The sequence below is a fragment of the Carya illinoinensis genome, chromosome 5 (assembly GCF_018687715.1).
Source record: "Carya illinoinensis cultivar Pawnee chromosome 5, C.illinoinensisPawnee_v1, whole genome shotgun sequence".
NCBI classification, from domain to species: Eukaryota; Viridiplantae; Streptophyta; class Magnoliopsida; order Fagales; family Juglandaceae; genus Carya; species Carya illinoinensis.
In genome coordinates, this window is record NC_056756.1 from 43648458 (window position 1) to 43662156 (window position 13699).

General features: G+C 33.8%; 1 protein-coding gene across 1 annotated transcript; it reads right to left on the reverse strand.

Annotated features, from left to right (window-relative positions):
* Positions 1–12127: 12127 nt before the first annotated feature.
* LOC122310373 (glutathione S-transferase T3-like) lies at positions 12128–13185 on the reverse strand. The gene is made up of 2 exons (XM_043124269.1): positions 12754–13185; positions 12128–12670 (listed from the first exon to the last, which is right to left on the reverse strand). Exons 1-2 carry the CDS (start codon positions 13183–13185, stop codon positions 12128–12130), a joined length of 975 nt encoding a protein of 324 aa, XP_042980203.1.
* Between the last annotated feature and the right edge of the window lie 514 nt (positions 13186–13699).

The following is a 13699-nucleotide window of genomic DNA, read 5'->3' on the forward strand; positions in this document are numbered from 1 at the left end:
CATCATGCGCAAACAAGATGAAACAAGAATTCATGGCAATCTTTATTTACCTTGTACCTGTAATATCCATGCAATGGTGAGGCATCTAACTGGAGCTCTTGGCTTGAAAGGTGGTACATTTAATCCAAGATTACATCTTTTTATTATCTATTTTCAATTTCAAATTTACTAAAGACTTGCGTGTATAAATCTTGTTTTCTAAAAAGAAAAAGAAAAAACGCACTAGATCGATCCTCACATGAACCAAGAGTCATTTTACTTGCAAGTCCATGAGTGGACACTAATAACATGGCAAAAGTAAGTTTGTGAGAGGCGTTTAAAAATTGAAAGCTCAAAATTTTCAATCGGACAAGAAGTGGGTGTTTTCATAAAATAATGAACAAAAAAAAAAAAAAACATTCTTGACCACAAAAATGGTTCAAAAAATTTTGAACCGATTTGGTTTGGGAGTTTTTTGTTGTCAAAGATTTATCCCATGTAATAAAAAGTACATATTTTCTCTATACATAAGCACCCTACCCTCAGCCCCAACACACCATAAATGGCCTTGCGGCTCCAAAACTACCTTCATCCTGGCAGTTTCCACTACAAACTTGAAAAGTCGAAGAGCTCTGTCCAACTGCCTCACCCCATTCTGGACGATCTTTTCCTCTTCTATAGTCAAAATACTTCCCATGCACAAGCAAAACCTGTCCTCATCAATGCTATAAATTCCACCACATATATCCACCATAAATGGCCTTGTGGTTGTGGTGCTATAAGATGTGGGTATTAGATGTGATTAATTAAGAGTGATATTTTGTGGTTGTGGTGCTATAAAATATGGGTATTAGATTTGATAAATAATTCAGTGTTAAGTCACTTGCAGATTTTATCATATTTGCATTAGGGGCATCCTTAAGTTGAGTAGAATTTCATGTGCATTGGCAAATAGGGAACTATATAAGGGCCCGGGTAATACAATTGATCCATTAATCCACCAAATCCAAGTTTTAAGTCATCTCACATTTGCGGTCAATGAAAAACACAAGAAAGATGCTAACTATTACAAGAGTTAGCTAGATGGAATGAGGGGAGAAATGCAAGTACTTTTGGAGAGACAAAATGTAACCGACAAGATGTTGAGGAGTTTCTACGCCAATTTCCTGTCTCAAACAGAGACTTAGTTTGAGCTGCTTACCTTTAGAAATGCTGATAACAGCTCTTTTGGGGACTCTTTGGGTCATTTTTGGTAGTAGGAGATACTTAGAAAAAAAAAATGGTAGTAGGGGATGGTGGGTGGCCAATAAATATATATAAACATTTGCATATATATATATATATATATTCACTGGGAGGTTAAATAGTTATGTTTGGTGGGAGATTCTAGGCAGGTGTTTTGTTTTTGGGCTTTTAACATATCCTTATATAGGCATATGATATTTTAAGGTTCTTATTTTGGGTTATCAAGAAACATGTCTCTTTTACTACTAATGGGGGGCAAATATGGTTGTGACGGAATTAAGCAGTACTAGTAAAAAGGAAGCATGCAAGTGTTTCTCAGCCACCACTTTTCTTCTATGATTATAAGGTCTATTGGCATGTACCCTGACTTTACAACTTGTTATACAGGATCGGCAAATGGTATGTTTGTTCTTGGTTGCCGTACGACTTAGTTATAAAAATCTGGATTGCATGACAATTGCTAGGCAACAAGCCTAATCTTTTGCCAAGTTTGAGCAAAGCAACCTCGGGTCAAGGATTCACCGTGGGCTGGCTAAACAGGTACAACTTTGAGGAGATTGATGAAGCTGTGGTATTTTTAATTCCAAAATTTATTCACCTCTCCTCGTGGTTGCATGCCTAGCTTGGGTTGAATTTCTCATTGATCAATCTTTCCTTTTTAGGTTGGTTCTACTAAAATTGGATTTGTGTAGTTGATAAGCTAAAAATAAGTGAATAATTAAGAGATGGCATGTGAGATTTTAATCGAGTGAGGGTATGTTATTATTAGGATAGGGTCTACAAGAATGAATGAAAAAATATAGAAGAGTAAAATACTTCTTGGTGGCTACAGCAATCTCCTGGTTTTGACTAATAGTCTACACCTCGTGTTTGTTAGTACTAAGAAAGACTACTTAACAAAAATGCAAATAAAAAATAATTTGAAATTGATGAAGTCGTCCACGTAGATATTTACTTGGAACTTAGACTATCATGATGATAGCTATTATTGTTTGTAAACAATTTCTATCTATTAAATACCTACATAATCCATTCTAGTTGAGTTATTTTAGTTCTTACATTACATTATAACTTATGGATACAAATGGTGCCTGTTTTGAAATGATGTAGATAATACCCTTCCTAGGGAGGCTCTCCCTTCCCCCCTCCCCCACATAAAGTAAGGTAAACATGAGTAGCTTGTATATCTGAAAATATATATGGCTGCTTCTCTTTGAATCTCCAAGTGGGTTTTTTAAGCTTAATTCCAAATCATGTAAAAAAATTCAAGCATGCAGCTTTTATCTCATAAGAATCATGGAGTTGAATTGGGATTGGGTTTAAGGTATTAATAGTAGTTACCTTTGCTTTATGGTTTTTTTTTTTGCTTGCTTGTGCATGTAGAAATCTGTTCTCAAAGTGAACATCCATTGTGATGGATGTAAGCAGAAAGTGAAGAAAATCTCTATTTCAATTGATGGTACAAAATTCTGAATATACCAGTACCAAAATTGAAAAATACTATAGAACTTATTGCCTTTTTCTCATTTTTGGAAATTTATTAAATGGCCCCAAGATTAGTTGGTTCAAATCCACACACAATAAAGCCCATGAGTAACAAGATTTGCATGGCAAGATTTTCGTCTTTTTTAAGGCTAGCTCATGAGTAATTCCAAAGGTTGGCTCTTTATTAGCGCTTCTTAAGTGGTTTGGGATGACATCATCACTTTTTCTATGCAGCACACCTATAGAGAAGGTAGTTATTGTTGACCAGGAAGCAAAAATTGGAGCGCGTTAAAGGTTTGTCTAAAGCTATCTTTCAAGCTACCTCTCTTTTGCCTAGATTAATATGGACAAAATTCAAATTAGATCATTTAACATGGATTGCCAAAGTCTAGTCATACTTTGTAGTTTTTAATCATGTTTGACATTGTAAAGTTTTATTAATATAGTTTAGTTTTTGGTGTTGTATAGATGGTTAGCTGGTATAGTTTTTTTTTTTTTTTTCCCATTTGTTTTAGTACTTGGTTGTAACCCCAAGTTCTTATCTTTGTACATAGTACTCTCTCACCAAATGTGAGGACTATTAATAAATCTGGAGGTACCATCTATCTTCTTAAAAAAAATTAAAGAACATGGCTATCCATTTAGTATTAGAAATGTTTACAGCGAATGTAATGTGTTAGTTGATAGTCTAGCCAATTATGGTGCCATGGGACATAAGGCAAGATTTTTCGTCTCTTCTTCAATTCCCTAAGCATCATATGATTCATGCATGTTCTGTTCTCTTAGATCATACAAGTCTTTCTTCTATTCGATACTAACTCTTCTTTGTGTTTATTCCTTATGCTCATCGTAATGATTTGTTTCCATAAGATCGTTCATTTTTTAAGGAATTTTGGTTTGAGTAATTTTACAAATTTATCATTGTAATACCCAAATTTATCTCCTTATATAAGCCAGGACTCGAAGTTAATTAAGAAAGTTGGGGTACCGTCATTAACAAAGTTGGTAAGAGAAGAATGTAAGTATCTACATTTAATTTTTTTAAGGACGTATTACAAGTCCTATTGGCATGCACACTAACTTTACGAGTTGTTCAATAGGTAATGCAAATGGAGATGAAAGGAAGATCATGACGGCTTTCACTACAAGAAAAGCGGGCTTTTGTGACTAAAATTTAATGACCAAAATGATTATTTCCCTCGATTTTCGTAGGAAATAGTCCTTTTGATCACTAAAGTTTGGTCACAAAAGCACACTTCTCTTGTAGTGAATTTATAGAGATTTTTTATATTTGATTTGGCCTGCATACTTGTTGACGGGTAACCCTTATATAAATCTTGAGTCCAAGTTTCACTAAATTTGGAATAAAGAATTCCCAAAAGTTGCTTAATAAACCATATTAGCTTTGTTGTTATCGACAAATTACCCTTTGGAATTCATTCTAAAAAATCAAATTACTCATAATGTTTCTCTCTATTATATAATGGGACATATATATAAACTGTTGCACATTTGAAAGGTCCAGAAAGAATTCAAGTTGCTTGCACAAAAGCCACACTGATATTAGAAGATGATATTTCCTATTATTCTCATTTTCTCATACTGTGCTATTGCAATCTATTTTCATATTTATAGACATTTTTAATATGTAAATCAAATCTACTCTCTACTCATTACATGACATCTGTTTAATATTCTGTCATTCTCTCACAAGCCAATATTCTAGAATGTGACCAGCCTTATTGGTCTTGAAAATGCTCGACTGGAATGAATGTATTTTCTAACTTGTGTTGAGTCGTTGCAGCAAAATGTGTTGCCTAAATAGTTTGGGATTTATATTGTGAGGTTTTGTGCATTATGTTCTGTATTTCCTTAGATTTTTCTTTCATGCCAAGTTGATGATTGTGCCTTTATTGTTGGGTTAGTTTCACTTAATTTCTGCTTCTATCATTGATTTAGTTCCTGTGTTTTATTAATTTCTTTTATCTCCCATAGGATATAAATCTAAAACCATTTATGTAATTTATTGGCTTGGAAACTCAATCAATACTTCAATACAAAGCCTTTACAGTATACACTACTAATGCTTTTGCATGGGCTTGAATTTCTTGGAGATAATTGGTTATAAGGTCTAACTTGCGAGATTACAATGTAATTATTGTTTGCTAATTCACTGGAAGAGAAATGCACATATGTAGTGTTAAGTTCATGTGGAGCAACTTAATTGTTAAAAAAAAAAAAAAATTCTCTGCTTCTAATTAGTTGTGCTGATTATGAAGAAGGTTTGTATATGTAAAGTTTAATGATGAAGATCATCCAAGAATTATATCAACTGTGAGCATGCATGAATCCCCCCCTTTTTAATTCTTTTTTGGGTCAATCCATGTTAAAAAGAAGATAAGGTTGTCAAGGTGGGTTATAAAAAACAAAGATAAGGCTGTCTCTTTGCAATTTATTTAAATATCCTTTCATGTAACTCCAAGAAAAAGAACTTACAAATTGTATTTGTGCAGATCATATGCATCAACTGGTTGATGTTTTCTTCTTAATAATTGAAATGAAACATAGCTGAACAAAAACTGCAACAACATAAAGTTTGACTCTTACCTCTAACTGTTCATTGGCTTTTTCTCTTGCAACCACTCCTAACTTTAAGCCTTTCTCATCGTAGCCTCATCTAAACACCCTTGTTGAACCCTAATCGAAGTACCAATAGAAGGCACAAACCAGAAGCACAAGAGAAAGATCTACACAACTCAGTCAAATTCTTATTGTGAATTCTCTAACTGTTTTCTTAAGTTCTCTTAAGAATTTTTTCATTTCTTCTTACACAAGACTCCACCATTTAATCCCCTAATATGCTCATGATTAAACCTGTCAAGTAGCTAGCTAATTGATCCCAAATAGAAGCAAAGTAGAAAATAATTTCATTCTGCAGCAGTGGAAATAATTCAGCAATAAATCAATAGATTTAATACTCGGTTCTCTTAACATTTTAGCCTCTTGTTTTTCAGAGCCTAGACACTACAACTGTAGTAGCCAACCACTATGCTTTTCTGTCAACTGCACTTATAGAAATATCCCCTCTAAAATGCCAGCAATTGAGTTACAGCTCCATTATAAACTTTTAGGGGAGCTGTTTGATAACATGTGCCGTTCATCAGCCCAATTAAGCATTCCTCATAGGTCTCACCAATTTTCTAGGCAAACTTTTTTGTGTTTGTATGTCTATATAAACTCTAAATAGCCTTCAGTTTTTCAAGAATTTTTTTGCCTGGATTATACTAAAAATTGTTATATTATAGTGCTCTTGTATACACCATGTGTACTTGGTTATGCCTATTAATATAATGGTTATAGAGCAAAAATTTTAAGCAACTGTTGCTTCTTTTAATATCTTCTTATTAAGATGACTGTGTCATTATTATTTTGGCTACAAAAGTGAAAGATGGATGAAGAGCATGGTTATATTGTTGTGGCTTCTTTAAATAGGCAGAATAAAAAAGGTAGCTGTGGAAACAATAAATTTTTAATTACAACAATTTCAATGTTAAAAGTTAGATTGTTAGATTATAAGGACTACCCTATGCTGAGTAGGTGTGTTGTGGATTGATGCCATTTATAGTTTTTGTCCTTTATATGTTTGATCCTCTTATTTTGTTTTCAAAGTTATCTTAGGCTGCTTGTATATCTTGATTTTTCTTAGATTCTAGAAAATATTTCCTGCTTATTCTCCTTGATCTGGTATCAGAAAAAGGAGAAGAAAAATTACAAGAAAAGTGTTGCTACTGATAGGCAAAACACAATCAAGAATTTTATTATGCTGTAAATAAAACTGTTTTTTTAAGGGAAATCAAACATTATCCTAAAATCTTACTTTTTGTACATGGACTGAATGAGAATTAAGTTGCAACTATGCAATTTATCTTTCCCTCAAAGTTCCTCAGATCTGTTGGGATTGCAATTTGAGTGAAATTGTCTAAGTCCTAGTTCACTTATCTATATTAATTTAAGTTTACTATAAAAGGCCCATATGCGACTTTCTAATTTATAACTCCTCTTATCAAAATGGTGAATACGGTGGCTGATCTAGTACCAACATTTCCTCGCTTGTTTCCTTATTGAGAATGGAATTTTGGAAAGAAACCGTTTTCTACTTGTCTTTGATTGCTTCTGTTATGTCTATTCATTGCCTTATCTTGAGTAAATAATAATGTTTTGACTATATTTAACCCTTTATTTATATGTGTTAAACTAGTGGAGATGAGAATATATTTTTTTAACACTTTTCTTCAAGATTAATAGCCTAAGTAAGCAACCAAGGATTTTATTCAAACTAGTAGGTTCGATTAGAATTTTCTGGTTTGCTGAGAGCCACTCTTACTATTTATGCTATGCTTTCACAAAAAAAAAATGATATTTCTTCTCTAGTTTTCTTCAACTATAGTATGCTTGATTTATGTAGTTGAGATTCCAAGCAGTATCATCAGCTGCATATGTTGAGTTTGGGCACGTGCTTTTGGTTTGTATTTGATTTGGGTTAGGTACTTAAATCTATTACTCTATTTTGACAGTATCCATGTGCACCAGTACGCCCTCCATACCAATGAAGCTCAACATTTTTCGTGGTGGGTTACTCCAAATTTAATTACTTCATCTTCTTGTCTCTCTTTAATCTTTGGAGTCCTGTTGTTCACATTCAACTATTCATTCCTCTTTCCCTAGACTATTTATGTTTTTGTTATTTCTATCCCTAGGAATTGAATACAATTCTTAATTGAAATGAAAGAGAATAATAGTTCATGGAAGGTGGTTTTTCTTGTCAACATGCTTGATAATTTTTAATAAAATTGAAGAGGTAAGATTCCATTTTCTATATACGAGTGTCATTTTGTTTCTCTCTTTTTCATATAAAATGCAAGTATGAATTCGCTCCAGATTTCATGCATTGAGATTATGCATGACTGAATCTATATCTAACAATATATTATTAGCAAACACAAAGGATGTGACACACACAGGTCATATTTTCAGCTTTAGCTTTAAGGTATCATATGTCTAAGTATGGTTTACTTAGACACTATTACTATCTTGGCATGCATTAGCATCATGCACATACCATAGATATTAATCTATCAAATAATGGCTAACATCTATTGAAGATAGTCATGACTGGAAAAAGTTTTGTTAACTCAACGGTTTTGTTCTTTTGTATTTGTAAGCAAGAAATTATAGTAAGGGGTTTTTTTTGAATTTTTTTTGGTTGCATTTAAAGGATATGCTACAGTATTCAAATTTTCATGTAAAGAGCTCGCATTTGTTTGATGGGTAGCTCTTATATAACTTGAGTCCAAGTTTCACTAAATTTTGGGTAAAGAATTCCCAAAGGCTGCTTTATAGATTTATTAGCTTTGTTATTATTGACAAATTACCCTTTGAAATTCGTTCTAAAAAATCAAATCAAATTTACTTGTAATTTTTCTCTCTATTATATAATGAGACATATATAGAAACTGTTGCAGACTTGAAAGGTCCACAAAGGATGTTTCAATAACTTTCCTAAACTTATGATTTCATCCTTGAAAGTCTAATACTGCTGTTAATGTTTTTTTTATTAGAAACTCGTACCTAGGCAATTAGAAAGACAATGCTTCAAATAATGTCCTAAAAAGTTGGACTTGAGATATGATTCCATCAAGTTTGAAAGAAGTTTAAAGATACTGTACTTAAGTTGCTAGTGGTAACTTGGGTAAGATCAATTTGTGTTGAAGAGTGAAGAAAGATAGGGACTCAAGCTGTTTGTATAAAAGCCACACTAATATTAGAAGATGATATTTGCTATTATTCTCATTTTCTCATTCTGCGCTGTTACAATCTGTTCTCATATTTATAGACATCTTCTAATATCTGACTCAAATCTACTCGATCTCCACTGACTGCATGACATCTGTGTAAAATGTTTCAGTAAGTATCTCTGGATTTCATTTGTCTAGCTCTAAAGGTTGCTGTGCTGCAAAATTGATGTTGAAAATTGATGGTCATGCGGTCATTGATGAAGAACATATCTTACTTTCAAATGATCTTTGTCAAGTTGGAAAAATAAAACAAATGTTTAAATAAAGAACTCATCTTGCTTTTTTACCTTGCACATAGATCATCATGATCATCAAGATTAGACAAGAATATAACATCTAAAACTTTTTAGGCCAAGAACTTCTTGAGCATGCTTGCAAGTAATAAGAATCATGATCTTGTATTAACCCTAGTTGCTTGAGAATTAGGGCGAGTTATAAGGATTGTGCTAGCTAGGATCTTTTTATAATAATAGGGTAAGATCTTCAATAAATAGTAGACAAAAGAAAATAAAGGGGGGAGCAGGGACGAATGAGCCATTATAGTATCTTTTTAAAACATAATATTGATGCCTTGCAAGTTATATATATATATATATATATACACACAAAATACCTTTAATAACTTCAAGATCACCGGGAATTTGTTTATTCATGCCCATTGAAATGATTAACCAGATGATGCAAACATTTCTTTCAGGAGTGTAGTGTTGAAATCTCAGAAATATCTGTCATTAATCCAGGTTTTCCTATTTCCTCTTAATACATGCCACATTTTCGAAGATTAATGTAATTAATTACATCTATTTCAGTTGTTGTGTGTGTAAGTGATGGTGGGTGACTTTATGTTCTGACTTGAGGTAAAATGTGAATGAATTTCAAAAGTTTGAGAAGTCAGAAGTAAAATGTGAATGAATTTCAAAAGTTTGAGATGGAGAGCAATGTATTTTTGAGATGTTGTGTTGGGTTAGCATGTTTAGTTTAAGTGGGGTCATTGTGTTGGCAAGTGGACTATAAATAAGACTAAACCAACTTCTATAATATATTTGCTCAAATATGTTCATGCACTTATTTAGTTCCTAATGTGTGTTCTAGTTTTATTTTTTATTTTTTTGGGTGTACTTGTAATGCCCGACTAAAGAATATCTTACCTTTTTGTTTCATATGTAGTGGGTGGTAACGAACCTTAGACCAACAAACTCTCTTGGTCCATTATCATGAACTTTCTTGTGGGTGTTTGACCTCAAGGGAATAGTTGAATGTTTCAGTCCTATAAAGAAACAAATTTATGTTATCAATTCCTTGTTGTTATTTTCTATGTACCCTTTGTATTATTAAGTAAAGGGAATTAAATCCTAGCTGATCTACTAACTCTGCTTCTAATATATGCGAAATAAAATTACTGAAACTGTATGTTTCAGTAGTAATTTTTTTTTAAATTTTGTAATTGAGTATTTCCAGCGACTCAAAATCGCTGCTTCATTGCATTTATTCATAAACGAAGTTACAACTGTGACTTTTCAATACAGGAGAACCAGATATAAGTCAACTAACGCAACTGCTCAGGAGCTTCCCCGCACATAAAGTAATGGGACATTGTCTTAACTTTTAAAACTCTCAAAAGAGAGAGTAAACGCTTTGTATGACTAGAAACGGGATGGCCCCTCCAACCTTCAGGGAGGTGGAATACAGGAGATACTATGAACAAATAGTCCAATAACATATACCTACACTATGACTAAAAAAAAGACAAACCCACAACACATAAAACCAACAAAAACAACACATCCACGAGCACGGCATGAACTCTGACGGCACACCCTCCACAGGCAATCGGCATCACGAGCCCCAACAGCACGAGCACCCAGCTTGCGTACGGACCACAGCAACCTCCACAGCGGAGGCCAGCCGTACGACCATCGGCCATAACATTGCCTGCTTCTCTCAGCTCTTTACCTCAGATAGCAACCGCTCAACAGTTTAACACCTCACCATGGACTTCACATGAAAACAAAACAGAATAACAAAACAAAAAGAACCACAGAGGCAGAGGCCATGCAACACACAGGCATTTGTGACCAAAAAACCACCTACGGCTGCGTCACAGAACATAAAAATCCACCGTGCAAGACACAAAAACAACTCCAAAATTAGAGATACAGAACACACACTGGCGACACTAACCCATAACGACAGAAACCGTGCAAGAACAAAAACTCTGGGCTTCGAAAAAACTGAAAAAACTGAACACAAACAGCCGGCAATATGTATTTACTTCGGTTTTGAATCTTTTGATTATCCCAGTGGCCATATATGCTCCACCCGGCCCCTCCTAGATCTTCGTGGGACATGACATATATCCCTAGCTAGTATCGGAATCCCCCTCCTCTTCCCCCGTTTTCAAACCCACACATTGCTACTCCCATGGACCTTTGCAAGGTAGCTCCAATATTCCAAAGTACCCTTGCAGCACGAAACCCTAAATTTCCGTACTTTCGACAAAAATTTTATGATGACAAGTCTACAGCCTCCATGTGTACGTACATGATACGACCGCTCGACGATGGATAAGCCTAACTTCACACCACATGCTCCACCACGTACGTACGGATGGTTAATTGTGCCTAGTTGATCGATCATCCGCCCACGCGACAAACAATATTAGTCCAAAATATAAAAATATAGTTGCATTAAAAAATTAATAATAATAAATTCATAACTCAAGTAGAAAAAAAAATTAAATTTTTAATAATAAATGTTACTATTTTTTAACGATTGCATGATATTTACTTATTTTATGATTATATATAGTATTATTTTAACCAAAATCTTGTAAAACCGAGTTTCATAAGATTGCCTTCATGATCCCACTTTCTTTGCTTCCAACAATATTCTCAGAATTGAGGCCTTTTAGAGCATTGGCAATGGCCTAGCCATTGCCAAGTTCATAATTTAGCTAGAATGTCAAGTTTAAAGTCTAAAATAGATTTTTAGATATATTGTTCTACATTGAACTAGCTATTTTAAAGTTCAATTAATAATAAAATATTATATATTTTAATAATAATAATTTTTTTTTTTACAAATACACTTCATATATTAGTTAATAACTTTATTAACTAATATATGCACTTAACTATTTAACTTCAAATTATTATAAATATACTATTTTTATAATTTACTTAATTATAAAAATAATTATATTTTGCCAACCATTCACCCAACAATAACATATATAAACATACAAATATTTATTCTACCCAACTTTTATATTAGAAAATTGTAAAAACATAAAAAAGACATCTCAAAAATTACTAAAATAGTAATTAGAGCTACTAGGATTTACGAAATAATACTAACATCCATGATTGCAATTGCTACATATTTCCAATATAGTCAATAAATGTACAAACTAACAGTCCACAAAAATAATTACAACCAATCCCATAATTTATCTAAAACAGTCCATTAATTTAGTTGCTACCCAGCCACATGTTTATCCAGCCCACATGTGGCTGGGCAGCCACTAAATATTCAAAATTACATCATTACTACCAACATTAGAGTTAGAGAAGTTCATAAGGTGTCGAAGGAGATGTAGATGTCCCCCCGCTATCCTTCCTCCATTCCTCAAAAATTTTCCGTTGAATATAGCCAAAGTATTCTTGTTGCATGGCATTTAGGCCACTGAGATCTAGCAACATCATATTTGCCTCGAATTTCCTTTTTTTTAATTCAAATTTTGCTGATCTTTCTAAGGATGCCTTCAGGTTTGCAGATCTACGCTCTTCCATGGTCGTTGCTCGATCCTCGGTCATTTTAGCCAATGCGGTCTTGATCTCACCATCATTGCCTTCCATGGACTTCCGCTTCCTCTCCCTTTCTTTCTCAGTTTTTTTGCCTGGAGGTCTCTCAGCAAAAACCTCTATGTCCTCCTCAGCTTGGTCAATATCAATAACATTGGACACTTTTTCAGGTGATCTTCTCTTCTTACCAAGGGTGGAGATGTGTTGCTGCCATTTTGGTTGGTGTCTTAAAAGACACCAACAGTGCTCCATTGTGAAATTGGTCCCTACCAACTCTTTGTACAACACCTTCGCCTTCTCAATCTACCAAGGTGAAAGAAATATTACTTAGTTCATAAATAAGTTCATTACATATTAATAATTCAAAAAAGTTTTAGGGTACATACCTTGTCTTGCTCCGTTGCACCACTTGGGTGCAATGACTCTACCTGTGCTATATATGCACAAAATTTATTTGTCAATTTTTGAATCATGGACCACCGATTCATCAATGACCCTTCCGAACGATTGGCAATGTTCGGTTTTTTATATTCATGATAAAATGTGGTAATTCTTTCCCACATTTGCGTGGACTTTTGATCAGTACCCCTTATCGCATCGATGCTAATATTGAGCCAAGCTGAGACGAGGAGGTTATCCTCTTCAACAGTGAAGGATGCACCACGTTGAACTTTTTTTGATGTGTGCCTCTTTTCACTGTCATTTGGAGTTGCTTGGACTACAACATTATCATGTTGCGTTGGGGTGCTATTACAACCTCCTCCTCCACTTTGCAATAGAGTGGTGAAGAAGGGGTCATCATAAAAATGTTCCTCCATCCTTGAAAAATATTAATATTTCAAGGAGTCAGAGAAGTTGCCCAATACTCAAGTCTTATATTAAATCCTCAGCATCAAGATGCAGAGAATCATAAAACATCTCAACATCATAATGTCAATCTCAGTCCATATATCATTTTATGTCAATATCATTTTGCGTATGATCCAAAGGAGAACAACCCACATGGAGATCAAAGGAGAATTTCATAATTGATACAACCAAGACATTATCATGTTGGCCAGAAACAGAGAGTATTGAAGAACATATAGAAAAAATAATTTTTGAAATTTACTCAGCCCTTACACACACAACAGTGGTGAGGATCAATTGAATGAGTCAATTACAAACATGAATCAGGGACTCAGAAACATATAGAAAAAATGTGCAATCTGTTAAACAAATAAAGCATGTTAGCAAAGTAACAGATAAAGCATGGTATGAAACTGCTAATGATTGGGTAAACTGCACAAGTTTTGTTTGAATGGAATTGGTAGTCAGATTGTTTTGTTTTTT

What these genes read in the sequence shown, in the direction of transcription:
- LOC122310373 (XM_043124269.1), bottom strand. Translation starts at nt 13,185, where the DNA reads ATGGAGGAACATTTTTATGATGACCCCTTCTTCACCACTCTATTGCAA. An exon ending in GTGCAACGGAGCAAGACAAG is followed by an intron (nt 12,671 to 12,753) that starts GTATGTACCCTA and finishes TCACCTTGGTAG; the next exon opens with ATTGAGAAGGCGAAGGTGTT.